Source organism: Narcine bancroftii, chromosome 1 (genome assembly GCF_036971445.1).
Source record: "Narcine bancroftii isolate sNarBan1 chromosome 1, sNarBan1.hap1, whole genome shotgun sequence".
Taxonomy (NCBI): domain Eukaryota; kingdom Metazoa; phylum Chordata; class Chondrichthyes; order Torpediniformes; family Narcinidae; genus Narcine; species Narcine bancroftii.
Window position 1 is genome coordinate 371,246,864 of NC_091469.1, and position 18,203 is coordinate 371,265,066.

The 18,203-nt window shown below is 40.1% G+C and overlaps 1 protein-coding gene across 13 annotated transcripts in view; it reads right to left on the bottom strand.

The window, feature by feature from the left end:
- Nucleotides 1-3,250: 3,250 nt before the first annotated feature.
- The window catches only part of LOC138751241 (shugoshin 1-like), a 35,035-nt gene continuing 20,082 nt past the window's right edge, over nucleotides 3,251-18,203 (bottom strand). For 11 of the 13 annotated variants that reach the window (XM_069913279.1, XM_069913274.1, XM_069913272.1 and 8 more), the window contains 4 exons: nucleotides 15,428-16,390; nucleotides 9,204-9,410; nucleotides 5,242-5,431; nucleotides 3,251-3,738 (listed from right to left, as the gene is read on the bottom strand). In XM_069913279.1, coding sequence (XP_069769380.1) covers nucleotides 3,588-3,738; nucleotides 5,242-5,431; nucleotides 9,204-9,410; nucleotides 15,428-16,390 — 1,511 coding nt within the window. In that variant the 3' untranslated portion in view covers nucleotides 3,251-3,587. The remainder of the gene's footprint in view (nucleotides 3,739-5,241; nucleotides 5,432-9,203; nucleotides 9,411-15,427; nucleotides 16,391-18,203) is intronic. The other 2 variants (XM_069913285.1, XM_069913284.1) reach the window with 2 other exon arrangements.

The following is an 18,203-nucleotide window of genomic DNA, read 5'->3' on the forward strand; positions in this document are numbered from 1 at the left end:
CATCAACCGGGTGGTGGCTGTGCCTCGCCAGGTGATACGGACAGCCCCAGCCTCCATGGAAAAGGGCAACAGCGATGTCAGACTTGAACAACACTAGTAAGAACAAATGTTGCCATTACCATCAAAGATGGGGCTCTGCGACCCACCAATGTTCTCCACCTGCACGCATCTGGGAAACACCTTGACCAGCAAAAAGATCAACTCCTAAACATCTGGGATCATCATTCAGGGCGGCATTTTCTTGTTAACACAGGAGGAGAGGTCAGTGTGTTGCCCCCCCTCAAGCATCGACATTCGTTCTGGAAAGAAGGAGCCTCCCCTGACCACCGCCGACAACAGAAGCTTCAGTATATGCAGGATCCACACAATCCCACTCAATTTTAACTCCTGCCATTTCAAGTGGACCTTTACCATTGCTGATGTCTCACAACTACTGCTAATATGCAGTCTTCCTCCAGGCGCACTCCCTGTTAGTCGATTTTAAAGGAAAATGTCTTGTTAATTCCAAGATGTTCAAATCAATCGCCTTGCACTATACCAAAATGATTGCACCCCACCTCAGCTCAGTGATCTTCTCCAACGAATATACCAGGATCCTAGCCTATTTCCCGGACATAACTCTCCAGTTCGCAACAACCAGTCCCAAGCATGAGATGCAGCACCACATCCCCACCACCGGACCCCTAGTCAGTGCACCAGCATGCTGGCTGCCCCCCTCCCCCCCCCCCCCCCGACAAGCTCCAACTGGTCAAAGATGAGTTCTGCAGGATGGAGGAAATGGGCATAGTGCGCTGCTCAGTCAGCATGTGGGCATCCCCACTTTATGTGGTCCCTAAAATTTCTGGGGGCTGGAGACCCTGTGGGGACTACCGCCGTCTTATCAACCAGTCCCCTGTCCCTCACATCCAGGACTTCATGGAAAACTTGGACGGTGCCAAGGTATTTCCCAAGATCAACCTGGTACATGGCTACCATCAGATTATGGGCATGGAAGGCCATGGACTCAACTTCGTATTCATCTACCACGACATCCTTGCCAGCCACTCTTGCCAGGAACACTGTGCACACCTCCAACAGTTCTGTCAGAGGCTCAACGAGCATGGCCTGGCAATGAATCTTGCCAAGTGTCAGATTGGCCCCATTTCCATCAGCTTCCTCAGCCACCACATCAACCAGCATGGAGCAGTCATGTTCCTGTCCAAGGTCGAGGTCATTCGCAAGTTCCCCAAACCCTCTACTGTGAAGGAACTCCAAGAGTTTATCGGCATGTTCAACTTCTATCACTGTTTTGTGTCAGCAGCAGGCAGGATAATGAAACCAGTTTTCAAGGTCATGGCCAACAAGCCCAAAGAGCTCATTTAGGATAATGCCGCCACAACCATGTTTGACAATGCTAAGGAAGTGATGGCAAAGGCAATAATGCTGGTACCTCCACAGGTCAACACACTGACCACTCTCACGGTCAACACATCTGGCACAGCCGTGGGTGAAGGGCTGAAGCAACTGATCAATGGTAGCTGGTAGCCCCTTCAGTTGTCACCTGAGATTCCCCAAACAGAAATACAGTGATTTTGACTGGGAGCTCCTTACTCTCTACCTCTCCATCCAGCATTTCCACTACCTTCTTGAGGGCAGGGATTTCACAGCTTTCACGGACCACAAACCACTCATCTTTGCCTTTGCCAGTGATTGACCCTTGGTCAGTCCGACAGCAGCGCCAGCTGTCTTGGGTAAACTTATACCTCTCATTTTGTTCGTTTTAGATTGGTCACAGTGTTTGAGCTACCGAAAGAAAATAGACACACACACCGAGAGCAGTTCAGTTTATACAAGTCTTTATTACTAAATCTAAAGCTGAATTCACACTACAACATGCAAGCCCTTCCCAATTATACTTATCAATGCCTGGACTGGTCCCAACTGCCAAAGCAAGGTGATGACTGCACACTTGTAGTAGGTTGTCTGGGTGCCGGTAGCAGCTTCTCCACCTCCCCGGACTGGGACGTCGGTTTGGAATCTTGAAGTTCTTCTTGCTGAGAGACGTTGCCACCTCTTGGAGAGTCTCAAACTTCAGCAGTGGGACCATGGCTTACATTACCCAAAAGTTGTTTACTTCAGATCTTATCTCTTTGAACAAATGATTTAATTATCTTCAAGGTCTCCTGACAGTCTGCGACCAACAAAAGACAACTGCATCTCTTGGCCTCATGGTGGAAGTTGGATAATGTTTACTGATTTCATATGCATCCCTGGGCCCCATAGTGTAAATTTTGATAATGTCTTCCTATTCAACTGCATCCTGGGCCCCATGGTGGAATTTAGATGTGTTTATTAAATATGCATCCTTGGTCTCATAGTGGAATTGAGATTATGTCTTCTGATGTAACTGCATCCCTTCTTGCATCAGCTGGTCTAGTGCCCCATGGTGGAATTTAGATTATGTCTTCTGATGTAACTGCATCCCTTCTTGCATCAGCTGGTCTAAATCCTCCATTACACCATCTGACCTACATTTTGGAATACACAACTTCTGTCCAGCATATCGCAGGCAAGGGCAACCAAGTTCCAGATGTGTTATCCCGTATGGACATCAATGCCATCCAAGCTTTGGCCCCAGGTGTCGACTACACAACCGTGGCGCCCATCCAGTTAGAGGATGAAGAGATACTTGCCTACTGCACTGCCATCTCAGACCTAACGTTAGAGGATCATTAAAGATCAATATGACTACCGTGTGGAACCATAGGAGATGGCCAAATTTTTAAATGAATATTTCTCAGAAGTCTTTACTGAAGCTAAAGAAATGAACCAAAAGAGTTGTGATATCCTGGACCATATACAAGGTGCCAGGGAGATGTTGGTGGCCTTGGAGGCCCTTCCTGAGATCTTTACCTGAGAACAAAGATGATGTAAAGTGCTAGAAGATGGGAGGGTGGCTAATGGTATGCTGTTATTTAAAAAGGGCAGCAAGGACAAGACAGGGGAGCTACAGGCCAGTGATTCTACAGCAGTTGTGGGAAACTTGCTGGAGAAGATTCTGAAGGACAGCATCTATCAGCATTTGGATAGTTTGGAAGACTGATTAGAGGTATTCAGCATGGCTTTGTGCTTGTGAAATAGACTCAAGAATTAGAAGCATTTTTGAAGAGGTGACCAAAAGGGTATCTGGATTAGTCAAAGCATTCAAAAAATTAAAGACAAAAGAAGAAACAAACATAACAAATACATAACAATACATAACAAAGGTTACTTAAGATGGGATGTCAATTTATTCAAAATTTCCACGTTATTAATAATACTCAAGAGAATTCTAAGTGAAACTACAGGTTCAAGGGGGTTATGTACTCATCCACCAATTATTTTACATGATCCTGAATGAACTGCATGGTCTAAGCAGTTTGATAAAGAAATTAGGCATCACATGAATTAATAGGTGGTCAAACACTGTCAAGATGTAGATGAAAGCTTTTCTTGAGCATCTAAAATATATTGGAATTTACCACAAGTCAAATTAAAAACCAAATTTAATCCATATAGTAAATGACAAATCTAAGTTCATAATGATCTCAGTTTATATTTAGTTGAAACTATCGGCAGCCGACAAAAGCTTCATTGTATTTACTAAAGTGAGATCGCTTTTTCCCAGATTTACGTAGAGATTCATCAGTCTTTTTTTGTTTGAATATAGGTGAAGTCAAAAATTGGATATCGGTATGTCTGTCTCCTCTTCGTAATTTCCTGTTCAACAAATTAAAAAATTCAATTAATCTTAATATTTATGTTATTTGTCCATGCTTTATAGTGCTGCCCGATATCAATGCAAGAACTTCCTTCATTTCTCTTTGGGTTGAACACACATTGAATTTTACAGATCTTGATAGATAACACCCTATATGCAAGTATCACTGCACAAAATTCAACTTCAGAAATAGCTGAAATGGAAAGCAGATCAATTTTAAAGTTAGAATGAGACCAAATGTTTGCAGATGCGAGAGGAATTCAGCAGGTCTTGCAGTATCCATAGGAGGTATGAACCTTGACCTCTTTTGGACACTACGAGACCGGCCAGCTGAGCTCCTCCAGCATTTCTGTGTAATTTTAAAGTTGGGGAATGTCTTTTTTGACCAAAACTGGAACGCCTGCTTCATCACATGGTAAGTACCACAAATTAATTGGTGGGGGGGGGGGGGGGGGGGGAGGAAAACGGGGCAGGGGTCTCAAGCCAGACATTGGATGGCAAAAATCATTTTATTCCAGTGTAATTTACTGTGTGGGTCAGCATTTACTTTGAAGTTGTTTTCATTATAACTAAAACTGCATTTATTAAAATTCTCTTAATATTTCATGTAGCTTCACACTATTCTTCTCAAATATTTCACAACCAACCGATAAATGAAGGTGATGAAAGTCTTAAAAGGAGATTAAGGAGCAATTGATAGAAAGGAAGAGAGAGTTATATGAAGGTTCTGTCAAGGATAGAAGAAAGATTAAAATCAGGGGTGGCAAAACGATAATTGGAGGATAGGAACCAGAATTCTAAGACCTATGGCGAAAACATATTGTAATTTGCAAACAAGGATGAAAATTTTATGGAATTCAACACTGCACAGACAGAATTGAATGTGGCTCAGGGAGCTGAGATGAATGGAATTTACGTGAACTGGAACACGGACAGAATGTGGAGGTAATTAACAAAGATTGAACAAAGACTAAATGGAAGGTTTTGTGTCTACTTTGGCCTCTTTTGTGATATTAATCAATTGAATCCAATTAATCTAAAGATATTCAAAGATTCTAAATCCAATCTAAACTCACTATTTGCATCCTCGCAGAAAAATTTATTTATGATCCAACTCTGCTCAAATAAAAATGAGAATACGAAGATTAAGATAGAAAATCCATGGGAATATAGATGTGAATTACATTTTTGTTTATCATTTCTCCGCCAAAGGAAGTTGACTAGGTGTTTGACCACTGGCTTTAAAATGAAGATTTGAGGGGTTGGATAGTAAAGAATTGATTCCACTGGTCAAAGAATAAAAATGGTAATAAAGATAAGAATTTGGGAAATTTTATCATGTGCTTAATGAACAAAAGGCATTTTGTTAGTAGGAACTCGAGTGCATAGGAAAGGTTATAATAAAAGAAATGGAGTACACAATTCCACAAGAGCTTGAAGAAGCCCTAGTACATGTTTATCTGAAACTACCTTCTCAATATATATAGATAAGTACAACTTACAAATTGAGCTTGGGTTCCTTGTAATTTACAGTCACAGTACATCTCCGTTTATGGACAGCTATAGGAGATATCTTGTTTATTTCTTCGAAAAAGACAGGGCAGGACATTTTCTTTCCTCGGTTTTCAGAGGGTAATGATGAACAATTGGTGACATCACTCAAACTGAAGCGAGGTCCACAGTCATTCTCTGCTTCAAGAAAAAAGTTTGCATTTGTGAAATATCTTAAAAATATTTTGATTGTAAACACAAACTGCTGTATGTGCATGGACATTTGTAAACATTTAAAATCTATTTATCAAAGATGATCACTGTAGACAATGCCAATATTTGTTGTCCTCTTATTCCTGTCAAGACTGTGATTGTGAGGCCCTTCCTGACCTGCTATACTAGTTCAGAACAGGATTTAGAATTACAGATAATGAATAATTGCAATAGATTTGTAATTCAGCATTCTTTGATTTGTCCTAGGTAGCAGAGGTCACAGGCAAACAATGAGAAGCTGAATGATTTAGCAGGTTCAGCAGCATTTGTGGAGAGAACGGACAGTCAATTATTTGGATTGGAACTACAACCTCTTCCCTACTTTTGACCAATGCAACTTATGACCATCCGTACAGACAACAAATAAAAATACTGTATAAATTATAAAAAATAAAGAAAAAATATCTAAATATAACAGTTCCCCTTGTTCGTATGTTCACCAGTGCTAACAGCCATGTATGTAGGATAGCCACAGTCAGACAATATCCCGGCACTGGGAACATCACATCTTTCAATTCTCGCTCTCAGTTGCCATTTGGTAAGCGCGCGCTATTTAAGTAAATCTAATGAATTTTCATGGTGGATTAAATCATTATTGTAAACATACGTCAGACTTGCGTCCATTTTGATATCCGACTGGTTGGTCGGAACGGAACTCGGAGATGTTGGGGAATGGCTGTATTTTTTTCTTTTTGAGACCCAACCTGAAATGTTGACTGTCTATTTATAGCCATGGATGCTACTGCCCAACCTGCTAAATTTCACCAGCTTCTCATTTGTTTGATCAAGATTCCACCATTTGGAGTTTTTTTTTCCATGGGTCTGGGTAGTGCTGTTACTTGAGTAATTGGAGTGCACAAGAAGTAAATTTTAAAAAGTGATTGATATCTGGAACATACTGCCAGAGGTGGAGGAAAAATTAGATGCAATCACTACATTTGGGAGAGAAGTAAATAGGCATTAATACAGAAAAATAGATTAAGGTAGGAAAATATGAAAGTCTGCAGACACCATGATTGAAATAAAAAACAATGCTGGAGAAACTCAGCAAGTCAAACAGTATACTTTATATAGCCAAGTTAAGGATATACCGTATTTGATGGCATATAAGATCCACAGGCATCTAAGACTGTCCCCTTCCCATTTCAGCTGAAATATTAAGAATTGCTTTGAGTGTATTTATGGGTAAGCATTAAAACTTGCTCAAAACATGCAACGAGGACAACAGGAAAAATCTTTTTAATAATAATACTGCTGTAATTAACAAGAGAAAACAAAAACTGCTTAGCTATAACAGAAAACATTTTATAAGAGAACACGCTACCAGACCGGTTATCATAAACAAAAATACAAGAAGATTGGAAAGCATCAGTGTTCTGTAACAAAAACTTTAATCTTCAAAGCCTGAACATTCATCAGCATCATCATTATCAAAGCCCAAGAACTCTTCATCACTGATGCTGGTATCACTGTCTTCAAATAATGCATCATCTTCAGTGCCATCAAGGCCATTACCAATTCCACACTTCTTGAAAGCCTTCACAAGAATTTCAGCTCTTACATTTTCCCAAGATTTCTTCACTTACTCACACACTTGTGGAATGGTGGAACGTTTCACTCTTCCTATTGGTGTGAGTTCATGGTCTAAATCTCCCATCCAATTGTTCTCCAGTGTTCTTGCATGCTATTTTTAAATGGCTTGTTTATACACACATCGAAAGGCTGCAAATGGCTCGTCAGACCACCAGGAATGACGGCTACCTGGGTTTTCAGTTTTCCTGCCTTCTTTTGAACAGATTCAGTTGTGTGCCCTGAACTGATCCCAGTCCTGAAGTGAAAATTTTCTTTAGAGTCCACTAGGACACCTTCCCATATTTTCTGTAACCATAAATTTGTTCCAGCTTCATCCATACAACTTCTTGAATGAACATAAACAAACACACCATGTGTTATTTTTTCTTTAGACTGAGTTCTTCTTTTAAACATGAAAAACGGTGGCTGTTTTTTGCCATCAGCACATCACGCCAGAACTACTGTATGGTGTGTCTTTTCATGACCAGTGGTTTTCACGATGACTATTTTAGCCCCTTTGACACTCACAGTCTTGTTGGATAGTATAGCGAATGTTACTGGAACTTCATCCATGTTCCCTATTTGGCCTAGTTCAAAACAAGTTTTTTTTTCATGCATTTATTACAAATTTATGAAATTCTAATATTTTCTTCATAATCCTCTGGCATTTTCTGTGCAATGGAAGTTTTTGTATGTATTGATAAACCGTGCCTTTTCATGAAAACACCAACCTTTTGTTCCTGTAAAACCTTATTCTTCTCCTAATCTCCTGGCCTCATTACTTACCATTTTGGTGGAAACACATTTCCCTGAATTCCCCACATTCATCACCCAGTTTTTTTTAAACTCTTCCTCAAGTTCTGGCCAATGTGAGACAGGACAACGAAGGTTACGTTTACCCTTTTTAGCAGTCTGTTGCTGTTGTTATTCCTGCTTTCTCCATTCTCATATAATTTTTGCTGTAGGTGGTGCCCCAAAAAACTCTCTCTGCACTCTATTACCATGCTCCTTAGCAGAGTTTACCACTTTTAGTTTGTATGCAATAGCTTTGCTTGAGCGATTTCCTCCTGTAGCCATCTTGAAGGTAAAATCTTCCACTACTATCATCATGCATTTGTGTTTTGGTGCTCAATGAAAGATGACGGTCAAGCTAGTGAGCCACCCAGCGACGATGATCATTGTTGGCTGAATGGCAACTGAGAGCGAGAACTGAAAGAGATGCTGTGATGTACAAAAGGCTGGGATATTGTCTGACTGTCACTATCATATGAAAGCAGCCGTTGGGACTGGTGGACATACGAACAAGTGTAACTTTTATATTTAGATATATTTTTCTTTAATTTTTATAATTTATACAGTATTTTTCTTTCGTCATATGTATGAATAGTCGTAAGTCACCATTATTACTCTAATTTCAACTTCTCATACAAGACCTGGAGGAATATTTTTGAGCCATTTCTTGAGTAAGAAAGTGGGTCTTCTATGCCATCAAATACGGTACATAACCAATGTTTCAGGTAGGATCAAAATATAGGCAGAGGCCTGAACAAAATGTTTTGTTTGTGCGCCTGTCTACATTTTGCTCATGCAGGTAGAGCCTGAATTACAATGCGATTCAGTTCTGGGACTCGCACGATAAGTAGAAATTATCGAAAGTCGGGGTCTACCTGTCTTGTCCCTGCCAGGAGGCTGACGTCCCCACTGTTGCCGGGAGGCCGATGTACCAGCTCCTGCAGGGAGGTCAACGTCCCCATTGCCGCTGGAAAGCCGAGGTGGTGCTGGGTAATTAGGGACAGCGGTGTCACCTCGCAACCTACGCTATGATTTGGAATGCATGTGCAGATTGCCATCGCTCTCTCTCCCTCTCCAGTGACGGCAATCTGCGCGTGAGTTCCAAAAACTCTTAGATGGGCAAGAAATGTCTGTTTTACTGCAAGAAAAAAAGAGGGTTATGGTTGTGTGTTAGGGAAAAATTAGATTCAGGTGGAGTAGATTTACATAGGTTGGCACAATATTGTGGGCTGAAGGGTCTATACTGTGCTGTAATGTTTGATTTAGCAGATAACCTCCATGCCCGTTTTATGAATTGATTTACGTAATGATCACATTCCTTCCTGCATTTTCTCACCTTTTTGTTTCAGTAACAAACATTCCTTCTGTACTGGTTTGAGATGTTCAACAATGCTGCTTCCTTCAGAATTTAGAAAGTTGTTCAGGCTTCCATGTTTGACAGAAATGTTTCCTTGTTCACTGCCGGATTCAATATTTAACTGCATGTCCTTTCCAGCAATGTTGGAATCTTCACATTCATTGCTTGAAACTAATGAACAAAACACTATAAATATGAAATAAATCAACTTATTAAGTGTAACAAATGATTGTAAAAGGATTTCTCCAATATGCCAATCGTTAGAATTCATTCATTCCTGAAATATAAAAATATCCCTTATTTGAAATGTCTGGGTTTGAATTTTTTTTGGATTTTGGAACACCATTTTAAAAATGCACTAGTTCACTCAGATTTAAAGATATATGCATTCACTTTACAAATATGTACAAATTAACTGAAGTAGACATGTATTGAAAAATCTACACTCGATAATGCACTACTTACATCCTGTTCTCCAATAGGGATTTCTGAACTCTATGACATATTACCTTATGGGATAACAGACAAAAAATGTTTCAGATTTTTGGATTATTTCATATTTTGTATATTTGGATCAGGGGTGTTCAACCTGTATTTTGATTACTGTATTCTCAAGCTCTACATTTAAATACTGATATTTCAATTAAGATTCTACAAATGAGTAATATCGAAGTTCTGTAGTTTGAATGGGAACAAGATACAATATGATAAATCTAGGAGATAAGGTGCAAGAGTGGGACAGAAAATAGAAAAATTTCTCATAATATCATGTGCCTTGATCTTGCTAATAAAAAATCCAGTATTGAAATGGAAGCATATACAGGACTTTATAATGGACATGCCAAATTGAAATGTCCCTAAATTTACAGAAAGAGTTAAATGCTAAAAAAATATACATTTACACTTCAGGTTTAATCTAGGTTGGGGTGATGTCATGGTGTAATTTCTGAGAATTTATGCTGGGAGAGAAGAAAATAACAAAAGTCATCTAAAATTCTGCACCAGTTCTAATCCACAGCAAGATCTGATAGTCCATCAATTTCAATACATGTTGTAGGGTTGTTGAGAGTTGTGAATGTGGCTCAGTCCATATACACACCAACCTCCCCTCCATCGACTCCATCTATAACACTCACTGTCTTGGAAAAGAGGACAACATATTAAACACTCTCCCATCCTGGCCACACTCTCTTCATTCCCCCCTTCCCCCCACCCCCAAAATCAGGAAGAAGTTTCACACCACCAGGGTTCAATGGCAGTTTCTTTCCTGCCGTTATCAGAATGATCACCAAAATAGGAAAATTATGTTAGTTACCTTGACTCTACACCAACTGACCTCTCTGTAACACTACTGTTACTGTCTACTGTTCTGTCCACAAAGCAAGCTGTATCACTGCATTTTCAATACTCGTGACAATAAATTGAAAGGGACTGGGTTCTCCTACTGCTCAGGTCATACCTCTGGATGCCTCTTCAGACCAGTAACGCAAGCCTTCTGATTCCAAATCTATTACTAAATCCCCCTCATATAGAACGTAACAGCACAGTACACATCCTTGACCCATAATGCTTTGCCGACCTACATAAACCTTCTACACCATATCCATAATACCTCCAACCTTCGTGTCATCTGCAAACTTACTGACCATCCCTCTACTTCTTCAACCAGGTTATTTATAAAAATCATAAAGATCAGGTCCCAGAACAGAATCCTGCAGAACACCACTAGACACTGACCTCTTCTTTTTAAAGGAAAGTTCATTCTGAAGGTTCCATGCCTCATGACCTTGTCAAATGGTTTACTAAAATTCATATACACCACATCTACCACCCTACCTTCAATTTCTTGTTTTGATCATTGCCAACTCCTCAAAAATCTCTTCCCTAACTTCTTGTAGTAACTGGGGGTATATCTCATCCAGTTTGGGGACTTATCATCTTAATATTGTTGTATAATCCAGTTTTATATCATTTTATTGAACACAGTTTACATACCAATAAGAAGCAATTCTGCCTGGCCCACCAAAAAAAGAATCTCAGGATTGCATGTGGTGTCATATATGTACTCCGACAATAAATATGAACTTCCTCCTTCTTAACTTTAACATGCTCCATCATACAAGCTTGTTCTGTACCGACCTCAAATTGACCAAAATCCCTCTCTCTGGTGAACATTGAAGCTAAGTATTCATTTAAGACATCCCATACCTTCTCAGTCTCCAGGCACATATTGCCTCTTTTATCTTCAAGCAGCCCTACCTTCAATCTCGTCATTCTTCTGTTCTTCATTTAAGCAGAGAGCGCCTTAGGGTTTTCTTTAATCCTACTTGCCAACGCCTTCTCGTGCCCCATCTCGCTCTCCCAAGTCCTTTCTTAAATACCTTCCTGTCTTGTTTACTAAATCTTATGCTTCCTTCTTCCACTTAACTAGCTGTCTCACCTCTTTTGTTAACCAAGGATCCTCAATCCTATCATCTTTCCCCTATCTCAGTGGGACAAACCTATCCAATAACCATGCAAGTGGTCTCTAAGTATCACCCACATTACTTCTGTGCTTCCCCATCCACTCCCTCACCTCCGAGAACAACTGTTCTGAATTTACTCTCCCCAGTTCCTGTCCAATTCCATTGTAGTTATTCTTTCCCCAATTAAACAGAATTAATCTGATTACTACATGATTTTTAAAAAAATGCATATACTTTTATCAAATCACCCCTCAAACCTTCAGGGAAATCAAGCCCATCTTATCCAATCTCCCACATAACCAAGATCCTCGAGTCCAGGCAACACCTTGGTGAAGTTCCTTCTTGCACAATCACATCCTTCTGATAGTGCAATGATCAGAGCTATAAGATACAGGAGCAGATGAAGTCCATTCGGCCCATCTAGTCAACTCTGCCATAAGCTGATCCATTCTCCCAGACAGCACCATTCCTCTGCCATCACTCCAAAACTTTTGATACTCAGAATTTTCAGATACCTATCAATCTCTGCCTTGAATACACCCAATGACAGCCTCTACACGGTAGCAAATTCCAGAGGTCCACCACTCTGGTTAAAGAAATTCCCCTGCATCTCCATTTTAAATGGGTGTCCTTCAATCCTGAAATTGAGCCCTCTTGACCTGGACTCCATTACAATGGAAAACAACTTTGTTACATCTACTCTATCCAGGCTTTTCAAGATCAGACATGCTTCTAAAAGTTCCCCCCCAACTGCTCCAATTGTTTTTCTTTAGGTTATTTTTCAACAAGAGAAACAATCTGAAGAGAAGGGCTAGGGTCCATTAAGTCAAAATGTGCTCAGAAAACTAAATGTCAGTTATTTATTGGGTTAAAGTAGCATGGTAATTACATTTCTGGGCTAGTAAATCAAAAAAGTATGGACAAATGATCCTGAGAGCCAAAGTTATTCCCAACTTATCAGCCAGGGAATTCAAATTTAGCCATTAAATAGCTCAAAATTAAATGGACATCCATGCAACTACAAGTTTATCTCACAATCAAACTGGGCCACTAATGTTTTAAGGGGAAGAAAACAGCAATCGCTTACCCTAGCCACTTGGTTAAAGGAAACATTAGCATATAAATCCTGACTTTGCACATACAATGTAGTGATTTTATCCAGTGAATGAGCAAAATTACAGTGATTGCGTGGATGTCCTATGCTATGCCAGAGAACGGCATGAAGTAAAAATGAAGGGGATGACTATCTCAGATTTCCCCGATCTTACTGCAAAATGGACTGAGCCTGGACAGCATTGAACAACATCAGATGGGAACTGCGTACCCCACAGGGGGTCTGATACGGGTTAATTTTCCCAACCAAGTATCATTCTTGGTGACGAGGTGAAGGATTTCCTCTTGGTTGAAGAAGCAAGAGTAAATGTCAAGTCGTTGAAAAACAACTGATTAAAGTGTGAATGCAATGGGTCGCTGCCACTTGTTGGGAATTCTTATTTTAATCTGCAGTTACCAAACTTGCTACAGTTGTTATGGTGGAATTCCAAGACTTATATAATATGGCAATACTACTGTTAAATGTAGATGCAAATTTAGTGGGGTGAACAATGTAGAGTTGACTGAAGTGCCTTACAATGTGCCTGTAAATCTAATTCAAAATTCACATTCTGCTGTTTCTGTTCTACCCAAGCCTTGATGTTGAGGAGCAAGGACATTTGGACCACGTGTATGTCAAGTGTTATCCCTTTGGCTTAGTCTTAATGCAGGGACAAGTGTAGTAAGTAAGTGGGCATGTATGCAGATTTGTTTGTGTATGTTGGGGGAGAACCACCTTGGCGCTTACACTCAATTAGGGAGGTGCAGCCCACAAAATCTAAATGTGCTGTATAATCCAATGAATCTGAACACACCTGGCGGGGGGACACATGACAGATTTCTCAGTTGGAATATCAGTGCAATGGGAAGACCTATAAAAAGATCAAAAATTTTCTCCAATCTGAACCAGTTAAATGAAAATTGAGGAGAAACTGTGGGAAGTGGCTATTGAGAGAATTTGTTCTACCACCTCCTGTGGTTGCCTGGGACTCATTCAGTTCAAGATGCTACATAGGATACACTTTTCAAAATCCAGACGGTCAGCCGTATACTCTGAAATAGAGGACAAATGCAATAGGTACAATGGCTCCCCTTACTACCTAAGTCTCATGTTTTATCAGTGCCCCAAAATACAAAGGTTCTGGAGTGGAGACTTCAGCATACTTCCCGAAATATTTAAAGTCAATTTGCAACCCTGTCTGTTGACTGCAATATTTAGAATCTCTGACAGCTCCTTAAATTCCCTACAGAAAGACACAATAGCATTTACGTCCCTATTAGCCAAATGTCTAATCTTGTTACACTGGAATTTTAGCAAGGGTCCTTCTATTACACAAAGGATTAAGGATATCAGTGTCTTTATTAAACTGGAGAAAATCAGATAAAAATTAAGGGGATCCATCCAGAAAAATTTTCCACAAATGGCAACCCTTTATGCTTTTTTTCTCTATTATAAGCGCTTACGGAGTAAAAGACTAACTGAGAGACAGTTGCACTCATATAATCAGTAATATACCGATTATACTATTAGCAAAGGTGCCAAGGTGGTCAGGGAGTGGGGTGTCTGGGCATGGGCATGAATCTGACGGTGTATGTGAGCATTTGTGTACAAGTGTGTTGGTTTTTCTGGTTTTTTTTAATAAAAGGAACATGATGTACATCTGTTTAGTGTGTACTTAGTTGTTTTTGATGCTCAATAAATATATTTTGGAAAATAATGAATCTAAAAAACACAGTAAAAGGACAAGATTTTTTTTTTCTCCTCAATCTTCTTTCCTCTCGAGTCAAGTAAATGCAATTTACATTCACTGTTACTTTGCTTAATAATTTATTATCCATTAAAGAAAGGTGTTTAATCATTCATATCTGGGCCCATTCAACAATCAAAGCTTTTAAAAAGCACACTTGATCAAAGTGGATGTAATTTTGCACACAAGGAACACAATAACTAAAGCAGAATCCAAGGACTCCTTTGGATGGGAGTAAGCTCTTTGATTAAAATACATTTTAGGACTCAAAAGATAGGCTAATATTGAGCAAATTCAAACGAGTGTTCCTGTGAGTAAAAGTCAAAGGTTCAAAACTAAATTCTGGCCTGATATCTGACAAGGTCATCACATCTTGACAATCTCTCAACTACGTGGTACAAAATAAGACCATGGACAAAGTGATCCTTTGACTGCCTTAGTCAAGTTGGGAATCAATCATCAAATTCTTCAGACTACTTCATATTATCCTTCTGGGGGCAAAAAAAAAAAATCACACTACAAAAACCAAGTGAGCTAGATGTTGAACAGTTCCATATAACTGGGTAATAGAGCAGACCATAACACTGTGCAGTCCTGCAAATACCTCTCCTAATGGATATCCATTCAACATAAATGGAAGAGAAATGAGGTGGGAGCACATTGACTTTACTTCCTTCCAGATTACCACATTAATTTTAATGTGATGCATCTCTTCTATAAGGAAGTCTTGGAATCTGTATATTGAAACTAAACTAGATGCCTCATACTGTGCATATCCATTTGCGTGGCCAGGGAATAAGCATCCATGAGAACAAAGGCAGAGAGAAAGTGAAATATGCCTTTCAAATAAGAGTTGAATCAAGTAACACAAAGGCCGATAAAATAATCCTATACTTGCCATTGTTTGGTGTTTTTGACAACTCATTTTGAATGATCTTCTCCTTTTCAGTAATTTCACAATCTTTGTAAGCCCTTTTTTGGAGAGTTACTGTCGCTCTGCTTGACCTTGGTCTGATGGTTAAAACTTCTGGCTCTTCATTTTTATTTTGATTATAATTTGATCTTTTTTGTCGTTTATCAGCAGGGGGTACATAAAGACTATCATCGAAATCCTGGTTTGAATCACTCTCCATATCAGCACTACTTTGCGTATTGTTCATATTCCCAACTGCCACCAGTTCATCCTTTCTACGGAAAGGCGTAAGGTGAGCGCTTTCTTCAAAATCAAAATTATAAGCATCACTCGAATCCCGAGCATTTTTCCTTTCTTTCCAAGAGTTCCTTTTGCTTTGACTTTGGTCTCTGCTTGTTGATTTGGTTCTAGGTCTTGCAGCCTCCCACATTTTCTTAAAAGGCATGCTTTTATTTCCTTCATTCATTTTTCCATTTTTTTCCTTTTGCTTTACTCCAAATTGATCAGCCTCCCTTTTTTCCAATTTAGACTTCATCTTTTGCACACTTCTTGAATTTATAATTTCCATGTCTTTTGTGTTGTTTCCGGCCGTAGTTTTGACTTTCTCTGGATACATGCAGTTTGTTGTTTGCAAATGTCCCAACTCAGTACATGCTACATCAGTCATATTGACAAAATTCAGGGAATTAGGCATATTTTCATGCACTTGGAAATTAGTGTTACACCCATGTTCTTCATTTGCCCAAGATATTTCTGGATGATTTTCAGAAGTGCAAAAAAAGTCCAAGGCATCAATGTGATCAGAGGAAAAGCTTTTTTTTCTTCTAGATTGTCTCCTAACTGAAACTCCCTTTGGCAACACCTCAATTATTTTGAAAGGCACATCGTCCAAAAGAGTTATTGCATTGCTATCAGAATCTGGACTTGGATTATACATAGATCTTCTCCCTTTTTGAAAACAAAAACATGTTCAATATTTCAATATTTTCCTGATTTTTACATTAAAGCCTTGAAATGCTTAGAAATTAAAGTCACATTCTCCTGTTTAATTAGCAAAGTTTTTTTGGAAATACAGGTTGTACCTCTCTTATCCAGCACTCTGTGGTCCAGCAACTCACATGGTCTGCTGTTGTTAGTACAAACTCCTTACAGACAGCATTAAACCCCAGTCCTGACTGATGGCTCTGTCAGGCAATATGCTAATCACTACGCTAACTGTGCCTCTCCACAGTATTATTTCCTGTTTTAAATTTCGCTCTACCTTTGATATGTTTACTTAAGAGGTTCCCTAAGGGGTCAATTTCTGTTTCCTGGCATTTTCTATGGCTCGGCAATGGCCAGTTCCCAATGTCGTTGGATTAAAAAGGTACAACCTGCACTGTTAAAAAAAATTCAAGTGTCAACATTTGCTTTTGTTTGCTGCAGAAACTGGTTTTACAGGCGAGTTGGTGTTGGAATCGTAGGGTGGTCGAGTGACTGGTAAGTAAACAGTGATTGGTGGGGGGGGGGGGGGGGGACTGTTTAAAAAGGGCACATAGAGGAACTTGGGCCTTTCTCGTTTCATTGAAAGACAAGTTGGTGTTAGAGTTGGAGGCGGGGACTGTTTAAAAAGGACGTGGAGGGCAAAAGGTTAAGAGTTGATTTGGGAGAGTTACTAATTGGGTAATTGAGCTAATTGGTAGGGACCAATAAAAAGAGGGCTAGTTGAAAGAGTAGCCAGTATGGAGCGGTACTCTGACGCTTTGGCTCAAGAGGCTTCAGTGAGGCAAAGGCAGAGAAAGAGCTAGCTTGCTTGCTACCAGAAAGGCCAGAAGAGGTAGTTTAAATCCTTTAATTAAAGTTAGATCATGGAGTCAGCTAGGACAGTGGGTTGCTCCAGTTGTGGGATGTGGTAAATCTGGGACAGTGTACTTGTCCTTGATGACTATACCTGCAGAAGGTGCGTTCAGTTGGAATTCCTTACAACCTGCGCAAAAGAACTGGAGCAGAAGTTGGATGAACTTATTTTGAAAGGCACGTTGTCCAAAAGAGCTATTGCATTGCTATCAGGCAGAGGTAGTGGCAGACATGAGTGTCAGGGAGGCAGATACCCCTCTAATTCAGGCAGAAAGCTAAGTGACTGTCAGGAAAGGGAAGGGAAAGATACAGACAGTGCAGAGTACCCCTGTGGCTGTCCCCATCAACAACAGGTATATCATTTTGGATACTGTTGGTGGAGACCAAAAAGGAACAAGTTGAGGTGGTAACATCTCTGGTGCAGAGGCTGGCCCCCCAGCTCAGAAGGGAAGTGGGGGGGGGTGGGGGGGAGAGAAAAGGAGAGTGACAGTGATTGGGGACTCATTGGTGAGATGAATGGAAAGGAGGTTTGCTGGTTGAGATTGAGGCTCCTGGATATTATGTTGTCTCCTAGGTGCCAGGGTCTGGGATGTCTCTGATCGAGTACACAGCATTCTGGATGGGAAGGGTGAGCAGCCAATGTTGTGGTCCACGTGGTGACATAGATAAAAATGGGGATGAGGTACTGAAGGAAGAACATAGGGAGTTAGGGAAGAAGTTAAAAAGCAGGACCTCAAGGGTGGTAATCTCGGGATTGCTGCCTGTGCCATGTGCTAGAGGATAGGAATAGGAAGATGTGACGAATAACCGTGTGCTAGAATTGGTGCAGGGGCTCATAATTATGGATCATTAGAAACTCTTCTGGGTTCAAGAACTCCACCTGAACTGGAGGGGAATGAATATCCTAGCAGGCAGCTTTGTTAAA